This window comes from Prosopis cineraria, unplaced genomic scaffold, assembly GCF_029017545.1.
Source record: "Prosopis cineraria cultivar Desert tree isolate PC_DT_omini unplaced genomic scaffold, ASM2901754v1 PC10, whole genome shotgun sequence".
NCBI classification, from domain to species: Eukaryota; Viridiplantae; Streptophyta; class Magnoliopsida; order Fabales; family Fabaceae; genus Prosopis; species Prosopis cineraria.
In genome coordinates, this window is record NW_026555341.1 from 20,834,794 (window position 1) to 20,862,041 (window position 27,248).

At 31.7% G+C, this 27,248-nt stretch overlaps 1 protein-coding gene across 1 annotated transcript; it reads right to left on the reverse strand.

Annotated features, from left to right (window-relative positions):
* Nucleotides 1-21,293: 21,293 nt before the first annotated feature.
* Nucleotides 21,294-24,231, reverse strand: LOC129321300 (uncharacterized). Its single transcript, XM_054967021.1, has 2 exons — nucleotides 23,693-24,231; nucleotides 21,294-21,633 (listed from the first exon to the last, which is right to left on the reverse strand). Exons 1-2 carry the CDS (start codon nucleotides 24,198-24,200, stop codon nucleotides 21,623-21,625), a joined length of 519 nt encoding a protein of 172 aa, XP_054822996.1. The 5' UTR covers nucleotides 24,201-24,231; the 3' UTR covers nucleotides 21,294-21,622.
* Nucleotides 24,232-27,248: the final 3,017 nt, after the last annotated feature.

Genomic DNA, 27,248 nt, shown 5'->3' on the forward strand with positions numbered 1-27,248 from the left:
TAGTCATTCACAATATATACAAGAGATCTCCAAGAGATCGAAGAAGTGACCATTACTTCATACATGAAACATTAGAATGCGGGTACAAGGGGCACCATTTGAATGTATTGCTTTCTTTATATATATATATATATATAATCGCTTTTTGAAATTAAAAATTTGAAAAACAGGGTAAGGAAAGTCTCCACTTCGCCATTTTTTTCAATTAAAATCATAAAAATTTCCTCTTTCCTCCCATCCCCGTGATTCCCCTCAAAGTAAATAGATCATAAAAATATAATAAAGAAGCTAATTTTATTAACACAACATGAGTTGTTAAAGTTAGAGATGAGAATATAAGTACTTTGTAAATCATGGATATTGTATACGTTTTTTTTTTTAAGAAATCAGTTTATGAACAATGAACATAAAATAGAAAAAACAATATCAACCCTAAATCCTGAGTTATAATATAATATAATATAATATAATATAACATAATATAATTTATCATGTTTTTAATTGATTGATTGATATAATATATATATATATATAAGTAAATAACTAAATAATCACAAGTAAGGTTTCATTTCGCTTGTGATAATGATTTTTCCTGATAATAACCGACGTCGTCTCGTGACTTTGTTTTCAATGACATTAATTACATGAGATTTTTATCATTTTAATTTTTATATTCTTTTTCAAAGTCTCATAATAATTCCACTCCAAAAAATTCTCAGAAAGGTCGAGACATAATTTGTGTACGTCGTGTAAGATCAAGGTGCATACATGTTACTTCTAGATAGGTTATTGTGGAACATGAATCATGGTTATCATTTCCCTAAATAAAATGACGGCCCAAATTATATGTAAGGAACAAAGAAAAGGGCACCATAAAATGTTGTAGTCACTCACAACAAAATCCAACAGATTGATGATGTGACCACCATTTCATGTATCTGAACGTGTTTATTGCTTTGTCTATATGTGTATAGGCTTTAGTATCGCAACTCAAAGACATGCCCAAAGATAATAAGGTTGAAGGGGAATGCACGGTGGAGAAGAAATAATTTGTTTACAGTTGAAAAGAAGCACCCAAATCCTAAATAAAATCACTCACTACATACATCGGAAAAGGGAAAATTTCACGATTATTTGTGGAAAGGTGGCGCAATGTTACCCCCCATTATTAAAAAAATTCCTCTGATTTATTAAGCAGTATCAAACTTAATGTCTTATGATATGAATTTTCCCACATACATTTGAATTATTAAACGCTGTTTGAGAAGATCTACTCCATCTAACTACTATTATGAATAAAATCTCTTTTTCACATTTCAATGGGATTGTCCATCTCTCAGGATCCATTACTATTCCAATATTCTTACTATCTCATGTATTTCATGGAGTTCAAGATATGTATGCGGCATTACTAATAATTTATAAATAATATGATTTCCTATAAACTAGATTTTACACTTGCTACGATGTAAGGGGATATTAATCTTCTATTTGACATGATAAATTGAGGGGAGGGGACGGAATGAAAGATTAAAATGTATTTGTGAAAGATGAAAATAAAATAGAAAAAACATATCAACCTTAAATCCTGAGTCGTCATATAATCATTTATTATTCTTTTGACCCATTGATCGATAATATATGTATGTATGTATGTATGTACATATATATATATATATATATATAAATAAATATCTAAGTAAACAAATTAAAAGTAAGCTTTCATCAAGCTTGTGATAATGACTTTTCTTATCATTTTCGTGAGAATTATTAACCTCTCCTGACATTGTTTTCAATGTCATTATTACAACGTTAGACCTTTTAGCATTTTTATTGATATGATTTTTCAAAATCTAATAATTGCAAAATATTCTCCATGACACTTTGGAACAAATTGCAAGTAGGGTATGTAAATTTTATAACTTGGCACCCCCTACTCTTGATATTTGCACCTCTAAACTAAATAAAAAAATATTTGAGCTCATAAACTTATTAGATATTTAATATTTTAATGTTCAAGATAATATATGAAGAGCATATTTACATAAAAAACTACTCCTCTAGTCCTATTTATAAGGCAAAGAAACACTACAAAAAAAATTAATTTTTAGCGATGACTTTCAGTGGCGACACATGAAAGTCGCTATTGAAAGGTCAGCTTTCAGCGGTGTCACGCTTCATCACTGCTGAAAAGGGTACTTTTAGCAGCGACTTTTGAATGTCACCGCTGTCTATTAAGGAATCTATGGCGATAAATTTGTCACCACTGAATGTCTTTTCTACAGCGGCGACAATTAGTCGCCATACATTAGTTTTAGCGACAACTCCATATGTCACAGTTGAATATACTATTTAGAATGGAATATTTACAGTGGTGACTTATTTTAGTCACCACTGAAAGAAACACCTTCTGCGGCGACAACATTTAATGTCGCCGCAGAAAGTATAATTTTTCAATTTTTTAATTAATTTTTTAAAAAATATCATATATATATATATATAAAATAAATGTTAGTTGTTAAATATTATATAAAATAATTTCAAATGCAATTTATTATAGACTAACCAATATAGGGTATGTGTATGAGAAAAAGAAAATACAAGTTTGTGAGGGGAAGTGTTTTATGAAAGATCAAATGTTATCTTAAATGACAAGAGCTGAACAAAGTAGGAGGGAGAGAGTGGAAAGTTATATATACATAATTACATACACTCCAATTAAGTGAAAACACATTTTGAGAGCTGTAATATGTGTGTATAAGTGTATTTGGGAGAGACGAGCGGGTTATGAACATGGCTGGAAGAGAATATGTATCTGTGTAAGAAAGATATAATAAGTTTCATACTCATCATTGTAGTGAGATATGAGTAATTCAAAATTGATTTTGTCAATTATAATTTAAACTTTTCAACTCATAATGTTTTATATAAACTTATTATTTAGCATAATAATGCAAGATTATCGTATATTAAATTTTAGGGAAAATTACATCAAAGAACATGAGAAGATAGTTATTCATAGACAATTACTAATATAGATTGAATTATTATTAAAATGAAAATATGAACTTGTTTTTCCTTAAATAGATTTGTCATTAGTCATTATCTGTGAATAACTTTTCCTTCAAATTCTTGGATGTGATTTTTCCTAAATTTTGTAATTATTAAAAATAAAATTATATTAAATTTGGGGTGTCCAATTTTGATCTAGATTGTCTATGTTGGTGACAAATTTATTTCCCTAAGTGAACTAGGGAGAGGAAAAGGGAAGTGTGTGTGTGTGAATGAGAGAGAGAGAGTGTGTGTGCGCGTGTGTGTGGTTAAATTTGTATGGTTATAATTATCTTAAAGGATAATTTAATATCTTATGATAGATTTATATGTGTATGTGAGGTAAAGTGAGAGATATTAGTCATGTATTTATGTGTATAATTATATTATAAAAGAAATAAATACTATAATTTTAACTAAACTTAATTTAAAATAAATAATAATATAAGACAATTAAAATCTTAACCAAATCCATTTACTAGTACTATGAATTTAATTATAATTGAATTATGATCATAATTATAATAAAAAAATTATCTTAATCATGTGCAGATTGAATAAAGTGGATTTTGTTTTAAAAGTAATAATTTTTTTATTATATTATATTATTATTTGAATAAAAATAAAAATTTTTTTTATTTGATAAAAAAGGGTAAGAAAAATGAAAGGCTTGCTCCAAGATTCGAACCCTCAATCTATCAGTGTATAATGCATCCACACATAAGACCAACAACACCAAGCCATCTTAATTGCTTTGTTCTTACAATTTTTAATTCTAATTATGCATTTCAAGACATTTAGTATCTGATGACCATAATTTTCATTTTTCCTTCGCACATTCTAAATCCCTAATTTCCCTCCACCCTCCTATTTTGCTCCAACCCTTCCATTTTGAACTCCAGCATGCCCTAAATCCCAAATTCCCTCCCTCTCATTCCACCATTCAAAGCATGTGTGAAAAGCCAAACTTATATTTTGAAAATGACATAGTTGCATCTCTGGTTCGAAGCTAATCTTGCTTGTAGCCTAAGTCTAGTTTGAAGCAAGACTTCCTTGTGAAAGTGAAGAAAGCATAGCTGGTTGGAACTCCTTTAAGGTCCATATTTCCTAACCCTACTCCTAAATCTATCTATCAATTTGTTCTACTGCTTTTGAACTTAATCTTGCTTATTTTTATATCTTTTGGAATATATCCTGTTCTTAAGATTTTGTCGCAGCTTTGCTTTGTTCTTTCTATTTCCTTACTTAAAAACTAAACTCTATGACCACTTGGCCTTTGTTCTTTTTGATAGAGTATATACTTCTTCAGACCACTCTTCTTTTGTTCTTAATTAGGATTCTTTGTTTTCTTGGGACCACCTCTGCTTTTGTTGTCCTTGATTCATCCTCTGCAACACCAAAATAATGGGTGTTTTTGATATAGAAAATCATGGGCAATGGGTCCTACTTCTTTGAAAATGGGTCCCTATTTCTAGTTTCCTCTTCTCCCTCATGAATGTGTCAATACCCAAATAATGATGTTCACAAGCTACCACAGCATTGATGAGTCAATCCCTAGCGCCTAATCAAATGCAATATATATTCAGTCTAAAGTTACCTGAAAATTTAATTCCATCCAAATATATATCTACCTCATAATCGTTCTCATCACTTACCTTGTCTAGAACATGCACAGTGCTTGCTCTTTTTCTTTTTCCATGGTGCTTTCCAAATATGCATTCCAATAATAGTGCATGAATAGTCTAATAATTAATGAACTTTAGTCTAATAATTATAAAATTCCAAATAGGCATTCCATTAGCATGTATAGTATACACATAATTAAGTATGGAGTTAGCCAGAGTAATGTGTGAGGTCACTTTACACTATAATTATGCGTGCCTTTATAAAGTCTTGTTCTATTTTGTTTAAGAACACACATAGAGATATCTATGGTTTTGTTATTTTTTTTGCGTTATTAAAAAAAAGAATAAAATATGAAGCCTTGTGCGTGGAAATTGTCACCATTCTAGTAGCTGTAGCTATCAATTCAGTTTCCCTGTTATGAGTTTCATGTTTCTTTTCTTATGCCTCTATTTTAGATTCTATGATGTATTTGGTCCTAAACTTTACTAAAATGTTGGAATTAGTCTTTTAAAAGTCTTAGGAGAAGATATTACTAGGATTAGCTATATAAATACATCAATATTAACTAAAATTTCCAACTACAATTCATGGGATACTACCCCCTGAAGTGTTGTGAACCAATTATAGAGTTGGGAAGGTTTTTCAAGAATCTTTGTTCAAAGAGTTTGACATGTGAAGAAGTTGACAAACTTGAAAGTCAAATAATATTAACCTTATGGAAGTTAGAGACTATCTTCCTACTCACTTTTTTTGATGTCATAGTTTACTTACCTGTACACTTGGCAGGTGAGGCAAAAGTTGGTAGACTAGTCTAATATCGTTGGATGTATCTAATAGAAAGGTAAATTTTGCTAGTGTGATTACATATAGTCACGTTTATAATTTCTCATTCAAAGCTAAACAATTGTTAATTACAGGTATTTGCGAACACTCAAATCTTATGTTCATAACAAAGCTCGAGCTGAAGGATCAATTGTTGAAGGTTATTTGGTTGATGAAAGTCTCACTTTTTGCTCATGATATTTAAAAGATTTTCCAACCAAATTTAATGTGCTAAAAAGGAATGATGACATTAATAACGTTGACATCAATTGTGAGCTTTTGGTATTTAGGACAAGTGGTGAAGCTAGAGGACATTTTGAGTCAATTCCACTCTCTCATGAAGAGTATAATCAAGCTAGAATATATGGGCTCTAAAACTATGAAGAAGTTAGGCCATTCATAGAGTAAGTTAACCTTACCTAGAGAAAGAATATATTAGTCATAATTTGTATTTTCTCACTAATTTAGAAAACTTGTAGGGATCATAGAAAGAAGCTTGAAGGAGAAAGTAGATCAATTGAGCAAAGGCATAGCAAGGAGTTTCCTAATTGGTTTCGTGCACAAGTATTTTATCATATTCTATTATTTGGTGTTTTTATTAATTTGTTTAATAGTATTTCATAATTAAGGAATGGTTCTTGTCTATATAGGTGATAAGGTTGTGCGATCAAGGCCACGTAAGTGGTGAACTTATAAGTTTATCAATTAGTCCATTGAAGGTGGTTAGTCGGTACTCCATGTTCATAGGGAATCGATTTCATTTCCACATAAAAGATCGGGCAATAGGAAAAAAAACTCAAATTTATGGAGTCATGGTGAAGGGTGATGATACCAATACTGATAAGGAATATCATGGTGTCTTAGAGGATATTCTTGAGTTATCATAGAAATAGGAAAATATACTTGTTCAAGTGTCATTGGTGGGACATGGCTAACTGTGGTTAGGGATATAAGGTTGACAATTATGGGTTCACAAGCATCAATACCCAGTATTCATTACAAACTAATGAACCATTTGTGTTAGCTTCTCAAGCAAAACAAGTTTTCTATGTGGATGACATTACAAACCCTAATTGGCTTCTCGTTGTTGAAACAAATCCACATGATTTGTTCAATATGCCAACTGAGAATGATAATGATGCTTATAGGGTCAATGTTCCTATGATTGATGAGGAAGCTTCTCAACAATTAGTAGTTGATTTTAATATGTATGGTGCAAATCTTGTACAGCCCAACATTGTTATTAACTTGTGTAGACATGATGTATAGCCACAAACATTTATCCAAGTAGATGAACCATCACAAAGAAATAGTCGTAATGCCAAAGAGATTGGGTTTATTGATGACACAAAAATAAAATCACAAGCAAACAAAGATAGTGATGAAGAGGATGTTCTCTCTTCTAGTGACAATGAAATAGAAGATGATAGTGACACAGAAGATGAAATACAAGAGTATGAATTAAAAGATACTAGTGCTAGTGGTAGTGGCACGGAAGACTCTAACAAGTGAAATTATCATCTCCATGATTGATAGCATTTATTAATAGATTATTCTTATTCTTTTCTTAATAACTTAAATATATATATTATAAGACTTTTTACAAATACTTGTTTTTTACTATTTATTTATCTTGTAATTATTATCCTAGTTATTGATTGAAAAACGTGCTAAAGTCAATGCTTTCTTGTAGGATATGTTAACACTACAAGGATGAGGCGGGAAAGGCTATTTGATTAGATGGTGTGGTGGCTCAAGTAGTATAGGTAATACCTATACACCTCAAACAAGAATTACTATTTCATCTCGACACTTACAACTTAAAGAACCACATGTCAACTCTCCTCCTACCCTAAATAGTAGTGAAGGTAGATTTTCTTCAAGTACATGCAATATAGATAATTAATCTACATAACATGTAACATTTAATTGATATAACTCTTTTATATGAATGATAGCTTCTTGCAATGCCATAAAAAAAGGTACGGGAATTTACAAGTCTATCAAAGTTGACATGAAGACCAAATTTGGAGTAAGGATTAAAGTTAGAATTTCAAATTACATTACAAGAGTAGTGGGTTTAGAAGCTAGAGACTTGGCTTGCTATTGCAGTTTAGTTGTCAGAACCACAATATCTTTTCAAGATGGGGTTGATTGGAAAGACATTTTCAAAAAGTATGGTGATGAGATGCTTTCAAAAGTAAAGGTATTTTTTAGTTCATACATACACATATGACATATTGCTTGTTTTTTTTCAACAAGTATTTATATTTTAATGTGCTCTGGGAAAAATTTTAACCTACTGACCAAGTGAAGGAAGAGAAGTTTAATAGAATTATCTACACTACCATGCAAAATGCCTTTAGAAATTGGAAGACTAATTTGCATGCTCATTATAAGTCTTATGCCATTGATGAGGAGAGATTAAATAATCCACCTAATTATGTTAGTTCTTAAGATTGGGAGTGGCTTGTGACGTACTTTCAATCTGAAGATTCAAGGTAACTTGCTCTTTATACAAGTTGATGTAGCATTTTACTTAATTTGTTGAATCCTTATTAAATATATAAATTATCAATTTTCCTCTAGAAAAAAATTAAAGAAATCAACGAAATTGACAATTACAAGTTACGAAGCATACTTGTGGTCCTTGATCATTCGCGGAGATTGTTTCCTCTATTGTGAGTACAACATCTCTTTATTACATAATACTATTTAATCTTATTCATTTTCAATATATTAATTATTATTCTCAAACATGATAGAGAGACACCACCACTGGACTGCCAGCACCTCTTAATTTGTTGTGAGAATTAATACATACTAAGAAAACTATAGATAGGCAAAAGGTTTGGGTAGACCCACAATCAAAACAAATTCATGTATGTATATTAATATTTTCTTTTGCAATAGGTTGGTCTTTAATTTTAATTTTATTAGACTAATTGATTTATATAACTATAGGCTGACATGCAAGAGCTTATTCATTAGTAAGAGCGGCAATAAGACCCAGAGAGTCATAATCAAATGACATCTAATGAGATCTTGACAACTGTTCTTGGTAAGAGGTTAGGATATGTGAGAGGAAAAGGCTATAGAGCACAGCCTCCAAGAAAGAGGGATTGCTCCTAATTTAGTAATGAATCATTAGTGGAGATTGTGTGCCAACAATTACAAGAAGAATTTAAAAGACGGTTTGATGCTGAGTGGGAAAAGATGGAAGAAAATCTTGAAGCAAAGCATGCACAGATGGAAGAAGAGTGGACATAGCTTGAGCAAAGAATGGAACAGTTGATGGAGCAAAGAATACAGGCAAAATTAGCTACCTCGATTCCTTATATGCAGTAGGTAATAATTTTTCATAGACTTTAAAGTTATTTGTCACTTTCCATTTACAAGAAAAATAATAGCTAGCTAGTTATGCAATTTCATCTAATTTACTATGTCTTTTTTTCTTTGTTTACAAGTTTGCATCACGAGGAGCTTCGAAAAGAAGCTAAATTTGGTTGATCTCATCTTGAGAGATTTTAGTTCTTTTGTACATGCTTCTCTTTCTATTTTGAAATTCATCTCTCTTTATGTTCTTATATCTAAAATATTTCTCATTAATAAAAATAACTTGATTTTTACATGATAAACTTTAACTTTTTTTTTCACAGGCACAATATCAAGAGGCACCTACATCTACATCAACTCCTTCAGTTTTTCCATAGACTTGTTAATTATTCAACTTAGACAAACTTTAAAGCCTAATTAGTGGATCCTCTTTCCCATTTAGCCATCGTTGTTTTTTGGGTACATTTTCTTCCAATGCAAATGCTTATTTAACTTCAAACTTTGAGGTCTTTTAAACTTGCTTTAATGTTTTAGATGCTTTATCCAGAGTATGTGTTTCTGATATTGCATTAAATCATACCTTCTTGGAGATTGGAACCCAACAATCTTGTTTATAATTAATAAACATTTGGTCCCTTGTTTGATCACTGACATTTTCAACACAAAATAGAAACCACAAAGCAATCACATTAAATACTTTACATTGCAATTTTTATTTTCATTTAATCCTCTAATATCCAATTTTAAAATTTTCTTAACAACAATGTATATAATTATTTATCATACAATGTCTCCATTTGAGTAATGTTATTTTATTAAAAAAAAAAGGTTTTAGTGGCGACTTTAAAGGTTGTTGCTAAATGTAACAATTATCAATATGTAAAAATATCAGCAAATGAGAAAGTATCAATGGCAACAATATGACGCTACTAAATGCACTTTGAATGGCGACAATGAATCGCCATAGAAAATAATAATCAGTATCGCTGCTGATATATGATATTAGCAGTGACTATAGTTTCAGCGGTGACATTTTGATCTCTTTAGCGACAAGTAATGTTGCTATTGATAGAATCAGTGACGGCAGCTCTCATGGCGACTTTATAGTGACATTTTTTCGCTGTTGAAAAGTTTTAGCAGTGACATTTTACCTTTCAACAGTGACTGTTGTCGCTGCTGAAAGTCAAGTTTTTTGTAGTGAAAGAAGATTTTTTTTGGACCAATTTGTAAGACACCTCAATGATCATTATATCTATCATAACCCTTTTGCCTTTATTAAATGTTAGGAAGGTTATTAAGTGCTAGAGTCTTTTATTTATAAAGTAAGTATATTTAATAGAGATAAATTGGGAAACCTATTGAATTTTTAGATAGAGATAATGGGATTTAAGATTTTCTTTAATTTGATACTAATGTTGGAAGTGACTTATCTTAACATCTTCAAGATAATTTCCTAAAAAGAAAAATGATGATCAATTTACTAATGTTTATTACAATGTTAGTCCTAGTATAATTATTTTTTAACTTAAATTATTATTTTTAAAAAGTATTAATTTTTAAATTAAATTACCTCACACTCCTTGACTCCTGGTTGAGGCTTTGCCAATGCGTGTTCGTTTGTCATGTAAGTTCAAGGTGTGCATGCAAGATTCTTCTTTCACATTCCCATAAAACTAGATTACAGGTCCATGTTTGTGCATAGTGTAAGGTAAATATAAATACAATATTTTTTTTTAAGGATTTCACACTTTCTAGAGACATTATTAGTTAGAATAGGACTTGATCAAAACTTGAAGATTTTTTTACAGCCATAATTGTGGAACATGCGTCATGGTTTTCTTCATATCACTTCCTTAAATAGAATGATCAAGGCCCAAATTATATGTGAGGAACAAAGAAAAGGACACTATACATAAAATGTTGTAATCATTCACAGTATATCCAAGAGATCTCCAAGAGATCGAAGAAGTGACATACATGAAGCATTAGAATGCAGGTACAAGGGGCACCATTTGAATGTATTGCTTTGTTTATATATATATATATATAATCGCTTTTTGAAATTAAAAATTTGAAAAGCAAGGTAAGGAAAGTCTCCACTTCTCAATTTTTTTCAATTAAAATCATAAAAATTTCCTCTTTCCTCCCCCCCATGATTTCCCTCAAAGTAAATAGGTCATAAAAATCTAATAAAGAAGCTAATTTTATTAACACAACATGAGTTGTTAAAGTTAGAGATGAGAATATAAGTACTTTGTAAATCATGGATATTGTATACGTTTTTTTTTTTAAGAAATCAGTTTATGAACAATGAACATAAAATAGAAAAAACAATATCACCCCTAAATCCTGAGTTATAATATAATATAATATAATATCATTTATCATGTTTTTAATTGATTGATTGATAATATATGTATATATATAATTAAATAAATAACTAAATAAACTCAAATAAGGTTTCATTTCACTCGTGATAATGATTTTTCATGATAATAATCGACATCTCTTGACTTTGTTTTCAATGACATTAATTACATGAGATTTTTATCATTTTAATTTTTATATTCTTTTCAAAGTCTCATAATAATTCTATTCCAAAAAATTCTCAAAAACGTTGAGACATAATTTGTGTACGTCGTGTAAGATCAAGGTGCATACATGTTACTTCTAGATAGGTTATTATGGAACATGAATCACGGTTTTGTTCATATCATTTCCCTAAATAAAGTGAAGCCCAAATTATATGTAAGGAACAAAGAAAAAGGCACCATAAAATGTTGTAGTCATCCACAATAAAATCCAAGAGATTGATGATGTGACCACCATTTCATATATTTTAACGGATTTATTGCTTTGTCTATATGTTTATTGGCTTCAGTATCACAACTCAAAGACATGCCTAAAGATGATAAGGTTGAAGGGGAATGCACGGTGGAGAAGAAACAATTTGTTTATGGTTGAGAAGAAGCATCCTAAATCCCAAATAAATCACTACATACATTGGAAATGGGAAAATTTCATGGTTATTTGTGTAAAGGTGCTGTAATATTTCCCCTCATTATTAAAGCATTTCCCCCCTAGTTTATTAATCTAATGAAGGGTAATTATGTAAATTCAAGTATATTTGGCCTTGAGGATAATTAGAGATGGCTAATGGGCCTATTATTTTTGGCTTTAACCTTTAGATTGGGTTCAGAACTAAATTGAGCGACCTAGGCTCAAATTGTAGAGAGAAAATTAGAACTTGTGCCAATTATACATTTGCTACATCATAATACATTTACGCTGCATCATAATGTAGGGAAACATTTTTTTTTTAGAAAAAAAGAAGAAAAAGTTTGAAACATAGAGAGAAAGACTAGAAGTAAAGAATGAGCGATAAAGAGAGTATTTTCTCTATTAAGACATCAAATTTTCAGCATTTTGGAGGTGACTGGAGCTTCATTATATCTAGATATGCCTTACTTATCTCTTCTTCTTATTCTCTCTACACACATTTTGGAAGTAAGAACATTTGAGGTTAGGAGATGAGGATTTTCGGACTTAAGGCTATGGGTCAAAACTTATTGGTCTAAATGCAGACTAATGGGAGTTGCTGATAAGATGTTTTCTCTTCATAGATAGAGCATGCTTTATGTCCCTTCATACTGTATCTAGACAAGTTTTCATATGTAAGGGAATCATTTATCGTGAAAAAACTTATAGCTCATAACTTGAAAGACTTATTTTGATATGAATCAAAGAAATCCACACCCACCTGTCACATCATCTTCAAGTCTTCAATTAATGGTGCCAAGTAAATATCTATGTCATTTCCAAATTATTTAGTGTAATATCCTCAATTTCAATCCTAGGAACTAGTTACTAATCTGGGATAAATTAGTAATTAGTAAATTGATTATGGTTTGGGTGTTGAGTTTATGTTTTGTGTTGGTTAGGCATTACATTAATAAGATTGAAGGGTAGGAAGACAATTCGGGATAGAATGCATGAGCACAAGTAAGACTTTTCTTACTGTGTCACGTGCCGCGACACACTGTCCAAGAGTCACTTAAAGCTGATATGAACAGCTCATGAAAATAGAAGGGAGAAAGCTAAAGATGCATTTGGAGAGGTGGAAGAACTCATCTCTACTAGAGCAATTAATATCTGAAGCTCAAGAATTTGCTTCGATTAATAACTTGCTGGGTAAGTATCGCACAATTCCAAGCTTCAATTCTACCCCTTTTTCATTGAATTTGATCAGTTAATTGAATTATGAGATTCTAAGGTGTTATAATCATAAGGAAAGGATTAAAACTAGATATCAAATATAAAACTAAGGTTTATAGAGTTAAATGATTGAGCTTTGAGCATTTAGACTCAAAATGGTTTAAAAGTTAGGTTAATAGTGAAAAACTAGTGGAATGAATGTGTTAGGAGATTGTTGTATTTGTTTGAGTAGCCCATAAGGCTAATGAACATAAATAATAGATAAGTAGATTTAAAAGGGTTCAATTGAACTATTTTTTACGTTAAGGGATTCAGTTTAGCTGAATCAATGACTATGAAATATATTGAAAATTGACTGAGGGACATTGTGTTATATAAATCGAGCACCTGTGAAGTTGTTCAAGAGAATCTGTGCCTTTGGGAGCTTAATGTGATTGGTAATCCTCAGTGGTAATGGTTAAAGGTAACTAGAGTAATCCTTTTACTTGTTTGTTTATGAAATTATTTACAAGTGCTGTGATATAACTGCATACATTGTATTGTGAACTAATAAAGTTGCATCATTGTGAAAGTATATGCATATAGGTGTGTGAGTTATTAATTGAAATGAATTTGAAGTCGCACTGCACTGACGTGCATCACATTCGCGAGATATACCTTGGATTATTATAAGGGGACGCGGCTCTATCGTGATAAGGTCCAAGAACTCCTGATGATCTAAAGTATAGAGCTTGACTGCACCAGGATAAACCTACGAGGAGAAATCTTAATGATCCAGAGTGTAGAGCTTGACTTTACCATGACAGACTTAGGATATTGAATGATTGACGAGATTACCCTAGACTAAGGTAGGGGGTCATGGTCCAATTTTGTAGGGGTCATGGTCCTATTTTGTATAAGGCTAGGAAGTCTTGATGATCCAGAGCATAGAGCATGACTTTGCCATGATAGACCTAGGAGACTGTTAGATAGGGAGGCGTAGTGAAAAATTAAATTTTTAAAGTCTCTATCCTGATATAGACTGAACGAACTCGTTTAAGTCAAGGTAGATAGAAGAGTTACCTTTTAATTCTTTAAACTTGGCACACATTCTCTTCAAGAGTTTGGGTCTCAGGAGCTGACAAGGTAGATCTGTTTCATCTACCGATATCCACACGAACAACTCTTTAACTAAAACAGTGTGCTAGCACTCCCAGTATCCGTTCTTCTATAAACGTTTGTTTTCTTTCTATAAGGTGGTTTGTGGCTTTCAAAGTGTTTTTTCTATTATAACTTTTCTAACTCTCTCTTCTTTCATAAAGGACATCCCTATCTATATATAGTATATAGATAAGGAATTTTGTCTTCCATTTAAAAGCGCACAAAAATTTAATTAAATTTCTAGCATAAATTTAATCCATAATATCATATATAATTTGAATTTATCTTATAAATTCAAATTATAAAACTGACATGATATTATCTCTTATCATGTTAGTTATTAAATTTAATCTAATATATAAATTTAAATTTAAAACTAACATAATATAATATAATATAATATAATATACATCACATTTATATATTATATTATATATAGATATATATGAATATATATATATATACACACATATATATAAAATTATATTTTTAATTTTATATTTCATATAAATATATATATATATATAAATATTTATCAAATAAATATTGATAAATATTCATATATATATAATTCATTCACCCTATATTACATTCGTTGAATCTAGACATATTTCAGATTCAACAAACTTAGACATTATAGCTCAAGTTGGGCTGTTTTTGTGTACGACCTATAGGCCCATATGAAATTGACAGTAGGTTAATTATACTATTAGCCCATAAGTTATAAGTGACCTCTAGTAAGACATTACAACTACCCCATTCACATAGGGATCGATGATCTAATATAACCTATTATGCAACCATATCATATTCCTTTTGTCACGTAATATTTTGGTTAAGTATGAGATATAGAATTGTCATTCTCCTTTACTTGACTGTTATTTTCTCGATCTCTGAGTGGACTGACAGTAGCAATGAAAAAACCCTTTTCATTATATGGCCATACATTTTCTCAATCTTACTCATCGAGGGGCCCAGTAATATCTCTCACTTAATATAAGGGACAAATTCCATCTTAACCACTCATATTCCTTTACATGAATATCACTAAACTCAATCATAGCCTTTATGATCACCCAGTCAAAGGTGACTTTTAGCTAGGTCAAAAGTTCAGTGGTCATCATATAGGAATCGATGATGATCTTAGGTCAAAGGGCTTAGTGATATAGTTACATATGAGATAAGTTTATGATGTGTACCATGCAGTTTTCTCATAACGGGTCGGTCCAACACCTTGTACTCTTTCAAGTGCCTATGACTTTAATTTGTATCTCTATAATTAATCAAAGACATATTAGTCTTGTTTCACCTGTGATCCCTCAAAGATGACCAACTAGGGACATTTAGGACAATCACTATAGTTTGTCCAAGGATACTGTTATCATATTAAATATACAATTGTTATGATAACAAAAGAGAAATTTATTAAATAACAATGTGCATAGTGTAATGATTAGCCCTAGGGCACAATTTTCAACAGAGACCACCCATATGAAAAAAATGACCTGGTTTGAGCAGTGGTATGGTAGGCCTTATTCCTTATGACTAAAAGTCTTGGTCCGAGTATAGAGATTACTCTACCAGGGGCAACCAGTAATGCATTGCATGAGCATAACAAGATTGATGAGAATAAATTCATGTGTATGCATATGTTATTGCTTTTATCATTACACATGCTACTTTATCACTTGTTCATAATTTTGCTTACTAACCAGTAATTAGGGTTACCTCCGAGTTATTGGGACATATGTCTCACTCCACTACTTTTAAAAAAAGTGAAGAGAGCACGAGAAGGTTGGGAAAAGAAGTGAGGAAAGAGTAGCCTCGATTAATAGTGGTATGACTATCTTTGAGTAAAAATGAATGTATAATATGTTGATAGAGTTAAATTGCCAACTAGGATGTATAAATGTATGTGAATATGAGAAAGTGGATTACATTGTGAAACTTATTTGTATGTATGTATATCACATTGTTGTTGCATAGGAAGGTGCAGCGAAAGATTAAAATTTTAAAGTCCCTATCCTGATATGGACTGAACGAACTTGTTTAAGTCAAGGTGAATAGAAGAGTTACTATTTTAATTCTTTGAAGTTGGCACATGTTTGGATCTCAGGAGCTAACAACGTAGATATGCTCCCTCTATAGGTATCCACACAAACAGCTCTCTAACTCAAATAGCGTGCTAGCGCTCTCAACGTCAATTCTTCTTCGAAAGTTAATTTTCCTTTCTATAAGGTGTTTCATGGCTCTCAGAGTGTTTTTGACATCAAAAATTTTCTAACTCTCTCTCTGCCTTTATAAAGACGTCCTTATTTATATATAGTATATAGAGAAGGGTTTTTGTCTTTCACTTAAAAGCTCATGAAAATTTAATTAAATTTATCTCATAAATTTAATCCATAATATCATATTTAATTCAAATTTATCTTATAAATTTAAATTATAAAATTGACATGATATTCTCTCTTATCATGTTAGTTATTAAATGTAATCTATCTTATAAAATTAAATTTAAAACTAACATAAGATAATATAATATAATATAATGTAATATATATCACATACACATATTATATATATACAAATATATATACATATATATTTTGAAAATATATATATTATATTATCTATATTTAATATTATATATCATATACATATATCTCATATATGTATATATATATATTTACATATATGGATATATGTATATTTTGAAAATATAAATATACATACATATATATAAAATTATATTTTAAATTTTATATTTCATATAAATATATATAAATATTTATCAAATAAATATTCATATATATATAAAATTCATTCACTCTATATTACATTCATTGAATCTAGACATATTCCAGATTCAACAAATTTGGACATTATAACTCAAGTTGGGCCGTTCTTGTGTGCGACCCTGTAGACCCATAGGAAATTGGTAGTGGGCTAATTTGCTATTAGCCCACAAGTTACAAGTAGCCTCTAGCAAGATATTGCAACTACCCAATTTACATAGAAATCAATGATCCAATATAACCTGTAATGCAACCATATCACATCCCTTTTGTCACGTGATATTTCGGTCAAGTACGAGACATGAAATTGTCATTTTCCTTTACTTGATCATTACTTTCTCGATCTCTAAGTAGATTGAAAATAGCATTGAAAAAACCCTTTTTATTGTAGTATGGCCATACATTTTCTCAGTCTTACTCATTGAGGGGTCCAGTAATATCTATCACTTAATGTGAGGGACAAATTCCATCTTGACTAGTCATATTCCTCTACATAAATATCACTAAACTCAATCATAGCCTTTATGATCACCTGGTCAAAGGTGACTTTTGACTAGGTCAAAGTTGAGTAGTCATCATGTAAGAATCCATAATGATATCAAGTCAAAGGGCTTAGTGATATAGTTACATATGAGATAAGCTTATGACTTGTACCATGCAACTTTCTCATAGTGGGTCAGTCCAGTACCTTGTACTCTTTCAAGTGTTTATGACTTTAATTCATATCTCTATAATTAATTAAAGTCATACTAGTCTTGTTTCATCTATGATCCCTCAAAGATAACCCACCATGGACATTTAAGACAATCACTATAGTTTATCTAGGGATACAGTTATCATACTGAACATGCAATTATTATGATAACAAAAGATAAATTCATTAAATAATAATATGCTTAATACAATGATTGACCCTAGGGCATAATTTTCAATAGTTATATTATGTCGAAGGTGCCCTAGTAGAGGGTATGTGGGTAGGCTTAAATGCGAAACAGGCAAGTATATATTGTGTTGTAACTTGTTTCATATTCAAACTATAAAGTCCCATCTCAACCTGCGCTTTACCATTCCACCACACAATTGACAAATCGAAATTAGAGTAATAGCCCTTTATTTGTTTTCAAAATCGTGAGATCCTGACTTCTTAAAATATATATTCAAATAAGAGGGCTACCAAAAGTGTGAATACAATCATATGACTCAAAAAGTCATAACCTTATAACCCTAAAAATGGGCCATGCGCTGTGGTGTGCAGCGTATGCTTTGCGGCATGTGGGATAGAATCACTTGCCTTGTTTCTAATTACAACATGCACTGTGGTGGGTACATCTGACATCCAAAATTCTGCTATCATTTTGACAACAAAAATGCCAAACTTTCAGTATGTGCCATTTTCACATCCAATGTCCGATTGGAGTGATTCAAGAACCCACATAAAGCTTGCAATGTGTACTAGCTGATAGAATAAGTTTGGATTTGATTTGATAGTTCGATCTAAAATTGGATACCTAGATGCAAAAAGTCACTTTTCTTTTAAAAACTTACACCCTAAGTGTTCAATTCTCAATCCTTATCCCATTAGATTACTCCGAGCCTTAAACTAAGTCCAAAAGGACCACATACACCTAATTAATATCATACATATCAAATATCACATCAATAGCCCATTTTGGCGTCTCATACCCACATTACACATTTGTGGTCTTATATAAGGAAATCACATATATAGCACATATTCATACATACAACTATACTTGTTCCACTTTCAACCCTCCGACTCTTGCATATGGAGTTTTGCCTTACCATATGGTGAAGAACCACATATGTGCTTGACTCTTCTAAACAGGGCTCTGCCTCAGCATTTGTGTCAAGTTCTTATAATTTATGTCAATTTCTCATTTCACAACATAATACACATTCAATTCACATAATCAATCACAATCAATACATATATACACTAGTGGAACAAGTTACAACATTAAACACTTCCTTGTCTCACATTTAAGCCTGCCCACATACCCTCCACCGGAGTACCCTTGGCACAATGCAATATCATATATATATACAAGCAAGATTCACAACATAATTCACTTTCTCATATTCACATACATATATGCATCTTAGTTGGCAATTTAACTTAATAAATAACTTTATACATTCATTTCAACTCTAAGGTAGTCATACCATTACCTATTAAGGCTACTCTTCCTCACTTCCTTCCTTAGCCTTCTCAAGATCTTTTCACCTGTGTTCAAAAGTAACAGGGTGAGACATATATTCTAGTAACTCGAAGGTAACCCCAATTACCAGTTAGTAAGCAAAATCATAAACAAGTGACAAAATAGTATGAATAATGACAAAAGCAATAACAAATGCATATACAAGAATTTATTCTCATCAATCTCATTATGCTCATGTAATGTAGTCCTAGTTTTCCCTAATAGAGTAAACTCTACTCCCAAACCAGGCCCTCCAGTCACCTGGAACAGGGCCTACCATACTACTGCTCATACTAGGTTATTTTTATATGGATGGTCTCCTAAGTCTGTCATGGCAGAGTCAAGCTCTATGCTTTAAATTATCAGGACTTCCTAGCCTTATACTGAGAAAGACCACAGCCACCTACCCTAGTCTAGGGTAATCTCATGGATTATTCAATATCTTAGGTCTATCATGGTGGAGTCAAGCTTTATACTCTGGATTATTAAGGTTTCTTTTCCTAGGTTCATCCTAGTAGAGTCAAACTCTATGCTCTGTATCATTAGGACTTCCTCAATCTCCTCATAGTAGGGCTGTGTTTCCCCTACCATAATCCATATATCATGTGGATGCAATGCATGTCAGTGCACGTGTCACTTCTCAAATTCATTTCAATCAATACTCACACACTCGCATGCATATACTTTCACAATGCCACTACTCTATCAGTTCACAATACAATGCATGTAGTTATATTAAAATACTTGCAAATAATTTCACAAACAAACAAGTAAAAGGGCTACTCCAGTTACCTTTAATCATTGCTACTAAGGGCTACCAATCAAGCTAAACTCTTAGGGGTGCAGATTCTCACGAGCAACTCCAAGAGTTCTTAATCTACATAATACAATACCCCTTAGTCGATTCTCAACACAATTTATAGGCATTTATTCGACTAAACCGAATCCCTTAACACATAAAATAGTTCAATTGAACCCTTTCCAATTCACTTATCCATTATTTATGATCACTTACTGATAGGAAATTAGTCGCTTATCCTCAAAATTACACTAAAGCTAACCCTAATGCAATATAGGGCCAACCCTAGGTCATCTCCCAAGGAATGGTTTTAAGTCTAATTGAAAGTTATCTAGTGAAATAAATCAACCAAAGTTTGTAGGAATTTAGTTATCTAGCTAATTATCTAAACTAATTACCTAATATGCAAGTAATTAAAATGCTAGTGAAAGTGAGTGAAATGAACTTCCCTTTTTACAATAATGGAACCCTAGAGATTAGTTGATTTTGGACTCATTATCTTCTCATGATTAGGCTAAGTTTAGCTTCCCTTTCCTCTTGACTAAAGCTGTCATGACTTAAGAAAATTATCCTAAGCCAATTAACCTAATTAGCTAACCTCCCTAGGTCTTAGATTAAAGTCCCTAGTTCAATTAACCAATTGGTGAAGACATTAGCCAAGTGATTCATTCAAAATCCTCTCTCAACAGCCATGGTCAAACACATAAATTGAGCAACCACAAGATTATGTCAAGCTACTCAACAACACAAGCATTAACACCACAAGATTATGCAATATTAACACAAGAAATTCACTAATTGAAAAACACAAGATTATGTGCCAAACAAAGAGTGGCAAAATTCAGTCATGGCTGTCCAAGGAAGAAATTAAATGAAACAATTCTCTCTTTACATCAACATCAAATTCAAATTAGAATTTATAAGCTAAGATGATTAAACCCTAGATTAAGGAATCTAACCATCTAGTAAAAAGAGAAGAGGATAGGAAACAAAAGAACTTAGCCAATTTGAAGCTCAAGACTCATCCTCCATCTTCATCTCTCTAGGATTCCACAAAGAAACTTAGCCAATCTTCATCTTCAAGAACCCTAGTGATTGCTTGTGAAGGCCAAACTCCATAGCTCTTGAATGATGAAAATGAGCTTCAATCCTTGTGAAAATGGAAGGGATGGAACGAAAATGAAGAGAGGAGAAGAATGGTATGAGTTTTGTGGAGGTTTGGTGGCTGAAAATGGAGGTTAGGGTGCTGGAAAATGAAGAACAAAAGAGAGAAAATGAAGAACACTATGAACAAGAGAGAGAGAATGTGGAAGATGAATGAGATATGTGTTGGATCCCATTTGAGGCTTAAAATGGCGTGCTCCTTGGTGTCTCCCATCAGCTGAAGCTTAATTAAAATAAGGAAAAAGAAATTAAAATGTAAATGGGAGCCTTGTCACACTTGCAAGGTGGCAACTTCCTATTGGTTTGTAGATGATTCCAATGTGTGCCTAATTTCCCATGTGTCATCCACATCATTTTAGCTGATTTAACCTCTCAAAATAATCATAATTCACGTGCAAACCATCAGCCATTGACCTCAAGGAGTGTTGACCTCAATTGCCCAATTGATGCACAAGTCACATGCCACCTATGTCACATAAATCACATAATTCAATTAAATAGCATATGATATAATAAAATCTAATTCATGTCCAGAATTAAATTCATATTTAGAAGGGAGAATTTATTAAATTAACCAAGTTTCAGGCTGCACAAAATTATATAAAAATTTTCACACAAAGGCAAACCAAAAACTAGGACAAACTAAGACACTTAAGAAAGTGTTGACTTTTTTATTTAATTACTCCCAAACTAAAATAAATTTTAAAAATATAATTTCACCATTCATCAACTGGACATAAAATGCACTTTGTCAATTTTTCTTGTACATTTTCTCAAAAGTTCATTTTTTGGACCAAAATGCCCCTAGTGCACTGATCTTAGAAACTTAGGCAAAGTTCCAAATCTAATGCAATGTGTGCACTTGAAGGTGATAAATAATTAATAAAATGGTCCTAATTGACAAATAAAAGTGGGTAACAAATGTGTTCTATCAATTCCCCCACACTTAGCTTTTGCACTCCGGGCAAAATCAAGTGAAAAAGGTCCCAAAAGAAACTATAAGACAAAGAAATAAGAGAAAAACATTGTTTCAAGTCACTAAAATACTAGCTCATGAACTTCTACAAATTATCAATCAATGTGGCAATAATTAGGAAAGAATTATGCACATCACAAACAAACCCTTACCAAGAATCAATGTCAAAGAGTAAGCCTCTCTAGGTTAAGTGTTTGCTCTCATCACTCAAAGTGTATAAGGTATTAAATTTCACTCAAAATTTCTTAGGATAAACCCTACTATAAATTTGTAACCCTTCTACATCTCCATCACTAAATAGCACTTGCAATCAAGAATCAAGTGGACTTTATTAGGTTGTGATATAGGTAATGAAAGGATGTCTAAGAAATGCATGTATATAAAAAATAGGGTTAGCATCAAAATAATGCTAAATCAAGATATATCCCCTTAATATGCAAAGCATAACCTAACTCAATTGAGTGAACACCTTAACACAATGAGGATGGAAAGAAATGATAAGAAATAATAAAACAAATGGAATGGATGAGCTAGGCAACTTTTTTTTTTCTTTTTTTTATCTCTTCTTTTTGTTTCTTTTTCTAGCAACTTTATTTCTTTTCTTTTTTACTATATTTTTTTTTTTCAAATCTATCTTTATTTTTTTTTTGGTTGCCCCTAACTCTTTGAAAACAATGGAAGTAATGGATGTAATGGTGTAGCAATAAAGGATAAAGAGTAATGGATAGAAAAATAATAATAGGCATCCACTCATTTGATCTAGGACATGCAATGAATATTAAAAAGACATATAAAAGTGTAACATGCATTCCTTGGGGAAAAATAGGGTGAATATATATATTTTTTATATATTTAAGAATCAAACCAAAGGCTCAAAGTGGCTAACAAAGGATAATAAATGATAATAGGTTGGCTATTTGGCTTTTGGCTATTTTTTATGAATGCCATCTCTCATCTCCTATCAAACAAGTGCGAGATATGTGGTCTTAATTAAGAAGTGAAACAAATTCTAGAGGGTAACATCACTAAGGAATTAATCACACATGAGTGTTTAGCCTCTTCCATGAAAGGGTAATATGCCACTCTAATCCATTAATTCAAGGTAAAAGAATATTCACTTCACACCTATTCAATCCTAAAAATTACCACATCTCAAGAATCAAAATATCCATTAAGAGCTAGGTAATTAAGTAACCTCAAACAAAACAAAACAAAGCAATTTTTTTATTTTTTTTTAATTTTTTTTTTGCAAAACCAAACAAACAAAACAAAATGTTTATTTCTCTCCCCCACACTTAAATCATGCATTGTCCTTAATGTATGTATAACTAGTGATAAAATAAGGTGAGATCAATAATGAATGCATAACAAAAGTGTGGTCCAGAAATTTTTTTTTTTAAACTAAAACACAAAACAAAGAAGTCAAATAAAGCAAATAAACTCTAATTTTCCTACTAGGTTCATCTCCCCCACACTTGCAATTTACTCAATCAACAAATCAAAGCATAAAGCAAAGTAAAGTAAAAAGAAAGGGTGAAGAAGATACAACCTAGTTTAAATCTCCACAAGCTCTTGAAGTTGAAATTTTCATCTTTGAGGAGTAACATGAAGCTACTCATTATCATCTTCATTCCAAGCATCTTAGGTGGAGGCTCAAGATCAATTTGTAATGGCTCCAAGATGTATGGTGTAGAATCTTTCATAACTTTATGTGGTTGATCATCTTCATGGTTAGCCAAGGTCTCTTCCATTGCAATGATAAATCCTCTAAGTACATGGGGGTTCTTGGCCATATCATCATTTAGACCTATAAAATCAACAAAGAACCCTTCCTCAAGCATATTGGGTTCTAAAGAAGTGCACTCATGATTAATTTCACTCAAACATACATCATCAATTATTTTATCAAGTAAATGATTGCTACTATTTTCAAGCACAAATGAATTAATTTCTAAACAAATAGGGCATGGAGAATCATGTGAACAATCACAAGTGAATAGGAAATTAGAACAAGTACTATGAAACAAAGCCAACTCATCATCAAAATCATCAAGCATTAAATCAATATTATTCTCATTACTATTTGGCTTTGTAAAATCAATTCTTTGATTTTCAACCTCCTTGTCATCTTGAGTTATTTTCAATTCCTTGTTCAAATCCTTAGTAGGAGCTACAGCCTTTTCAAGTTGAGCAAGTTCCTCTTTGAAATCAAGAGATGGTTTGGCTACATTGCCTTGTTCACCTACAAAAGAAGGTAAACAACCTTTCTCAAGCACATCATGGTTAGAAGAAACAAGTGCATGTGCACTATTAACAATATCACAAGAAGGAATTGGAATTTCAAGCATACAAGATACATCATCGCCACCATCAACATCCATTTCATTTTCTTTATTCAAGCTAAGTGAAGAGTCAACACTTTCAATGATATTTGAATTTAAATCAAGAGAATTATCATGTGAACTCAAAGTGTTTTTCTCCCAAGGGTATACTTTTTCACAATATGATTCATGCTCAAACATCCAAGGTGATTCAACTATAATTTCTTCATCTACGTCATCATCATTTAAATCATTATGCTCATCATTAGATAAAGTCAAATGTGAAGAAGAATCAACCTCAATAGGAATAGGAGAAATTACCTCTTGAAGTAAGGGTTGGATTGACTCCTTCTCTTTTGGAGATTGAGTGGCTTGAGGTGTATTTATATTCTCAATAGCTTCATGAGCAACTTTTTGTGTGTCTTCAACTTGAAACATGTAATTTCTCTCTTGTGAGGCTTGGGCTACTCCATGTGGTTCACAATATCCTTTTAGAATAGGACAATCATAATAGAAGTGGGAGATAGCCTCACAATGCACACAATAAAATTTACCCCTTTGTGCATATAATTTTTCTAGATGCTCAATGTCAATGGATGGTGTACGCTCAACATGAGTGCTTAGATTGGATTCAAAACTCATGGGATTGGAAAATTCATAATTGTGACTTGGATGGAAATGATCATGATATGGGGGTGGATAATCAAAGTTATATTGTTGAAATTGATTATGGAAATGGGATGTATGGTCAATGTTAAGCGCTGGAAATGGATGGGAATGGATGTCAAATGAATGATGAATGAATCATGATCATGAAACCAAGCCATAAAATGCAATGAAATTTATATCCACAAGCAATGATTCAAATTCAAGCTCAAAATGATGGAAAGACCAAGGAAGCTCAAATGATATGTCCTTTGCAAGTGTATGAGTGGAAATGCAAGCAAACAAAAATCAAGAGAAATTTTTTTTTTCTTTTTTCTATTAGAATTAACAACAATAAAAATGAAAAAAAAATCAAAAACAACACCAAACAAGTAGAAAGAGAGTTAGAAATGCTCAATCAAGAAGCTTTGACAATTTGGAATTTGCACAGTAGGCTTTCTGGAGATAGTGAACTTGTGGATTTTTTAGCAGCCAATCCATATGAGAAATTCACCTGAAACTTTTATGAGATACACAAGAGATATTCAGAAAAATTATATAAAACTTTCAGATTACAAATCCCTCCCAATCGTTCCCAGAATTTTTCACAAGTTGGTCCACAGGTCTGGAGAAACAGGATTTCGTCCAGAAGACCTTCAGAGCTTCTAACAAACTTTCAAATAGGAAAATGGAAAAATTGAAGAAAATCCTAAACACAAGAAACAAATATAAGACAGTGATAAGAAAAATGAAACTCAAATCAATCAATTTGAACGCACAAAGAGGAAGATATGCTAACTCAAAGTTGAAACAGGGTTTTAGGAATCCTCTGTAATGGCTCCCTGGACCTTGTTAGATTGTAAAATTTTCACAGGACACTTCCCAAGTCCAAAATTGACCAAACCAATTTTAAAGTGAAGCTAAGATATAGAGCTTTCAATGAAATAAATTTCAAGTTCAAATTCCCTCAGACTCATTCCCAGTTAATTTTTCAATTTCAGACAGAGACACTAGAAACAGAGTATTTTCAGCTCTACACCAAACCAACGAAAATTGCACTAATTTTTTTTTTTTCAAAACAGAATAAAAACACTCAAAACACACAAAAAACACTAAACAAAACACAAAACAAAAATTTTTATAATTTTTCAAAAAAATTTTCCAGGAACACTAAAAATGTAAATTAAGTACTAAACAACCTTAGAATTAAACTTAAACCATTCCCCGGCAACGGCGCCAAAATTTTGATAGGAAATTAGTCGCTTATCCTCAAAATTACACTAAAGCTAACCCTAATGCAATATAGGGCCAACCCTAGGTCATCTCCCAAGGAATGGTTTTAAGTCTAATTGAAAGTTATCTAGTGAAATAAATCAACCAAAGTTTGTAGGAATTTAGTTATCTAGCTAATTATCTAAACTAATTACCTAATATGCAAGTAATTAAAATGCTAGTGAAAGTGAGTGAAATGAACTTCCCTTTTTACAATAATGGAACCCTAGAGATTAGTTGATTTTGGACTCATTATCTTCTCATGATTAGGCTAAGTTTAGCTTCCCTTTCTCTTGACTAAAGCTGTCATGACTTAAGAAAATTATCCTAAGCCAATTAACCTAATTAGCTAACCTCCCTAGGTCTTAGATTAAAGTCCCTAGTTCAATTAACCAATTGGTGAAGACATTAGCCAAGTGATTCATTCAAAATCCTCTCTCAACAGCCATGGTCAAACACATAAATTGAGCAACCACAAGATTATGTCAAGCTACTCAACAACACAAGCATTAACACCACAAGATTATGCAATATTAACACAAGAAATTCACTAATTGAAAAACACAAGATTATGTGCCAAACAAAGAGTGGCAAAATTCAGTCATGGCTGTCCAAGGAAGAAATTAAATGAAACAATCCTCTCTCTTTACATCAACATCAAATTCAAATTAGAATTTATAAGCTAAGATGATTAAACCCTAGATTAAGGAATCTAACCATCTAGTAAAAAGAGAAGAGGATAGGAAACAAAAGAACTTAGCCAATTTGAAGCTCAAGACTCATCCTCCATCTTCATCTCTCTAGGATTCCACAAAGAAACTTAGCCAATCTTCATCTTCAAGAACCCTAGTGATTGCTTGTGAAGGC

Bases quoted from the DNA above. Each gene is read 5' to 3' on its own strand.
- LOC129321300 (XM_054967021.1), bottom strand. From the start codon at position 24,200: ATGCTTGATGATTTTGATGATGAGTTGGCTTTGTTTCATAGTACTTGT.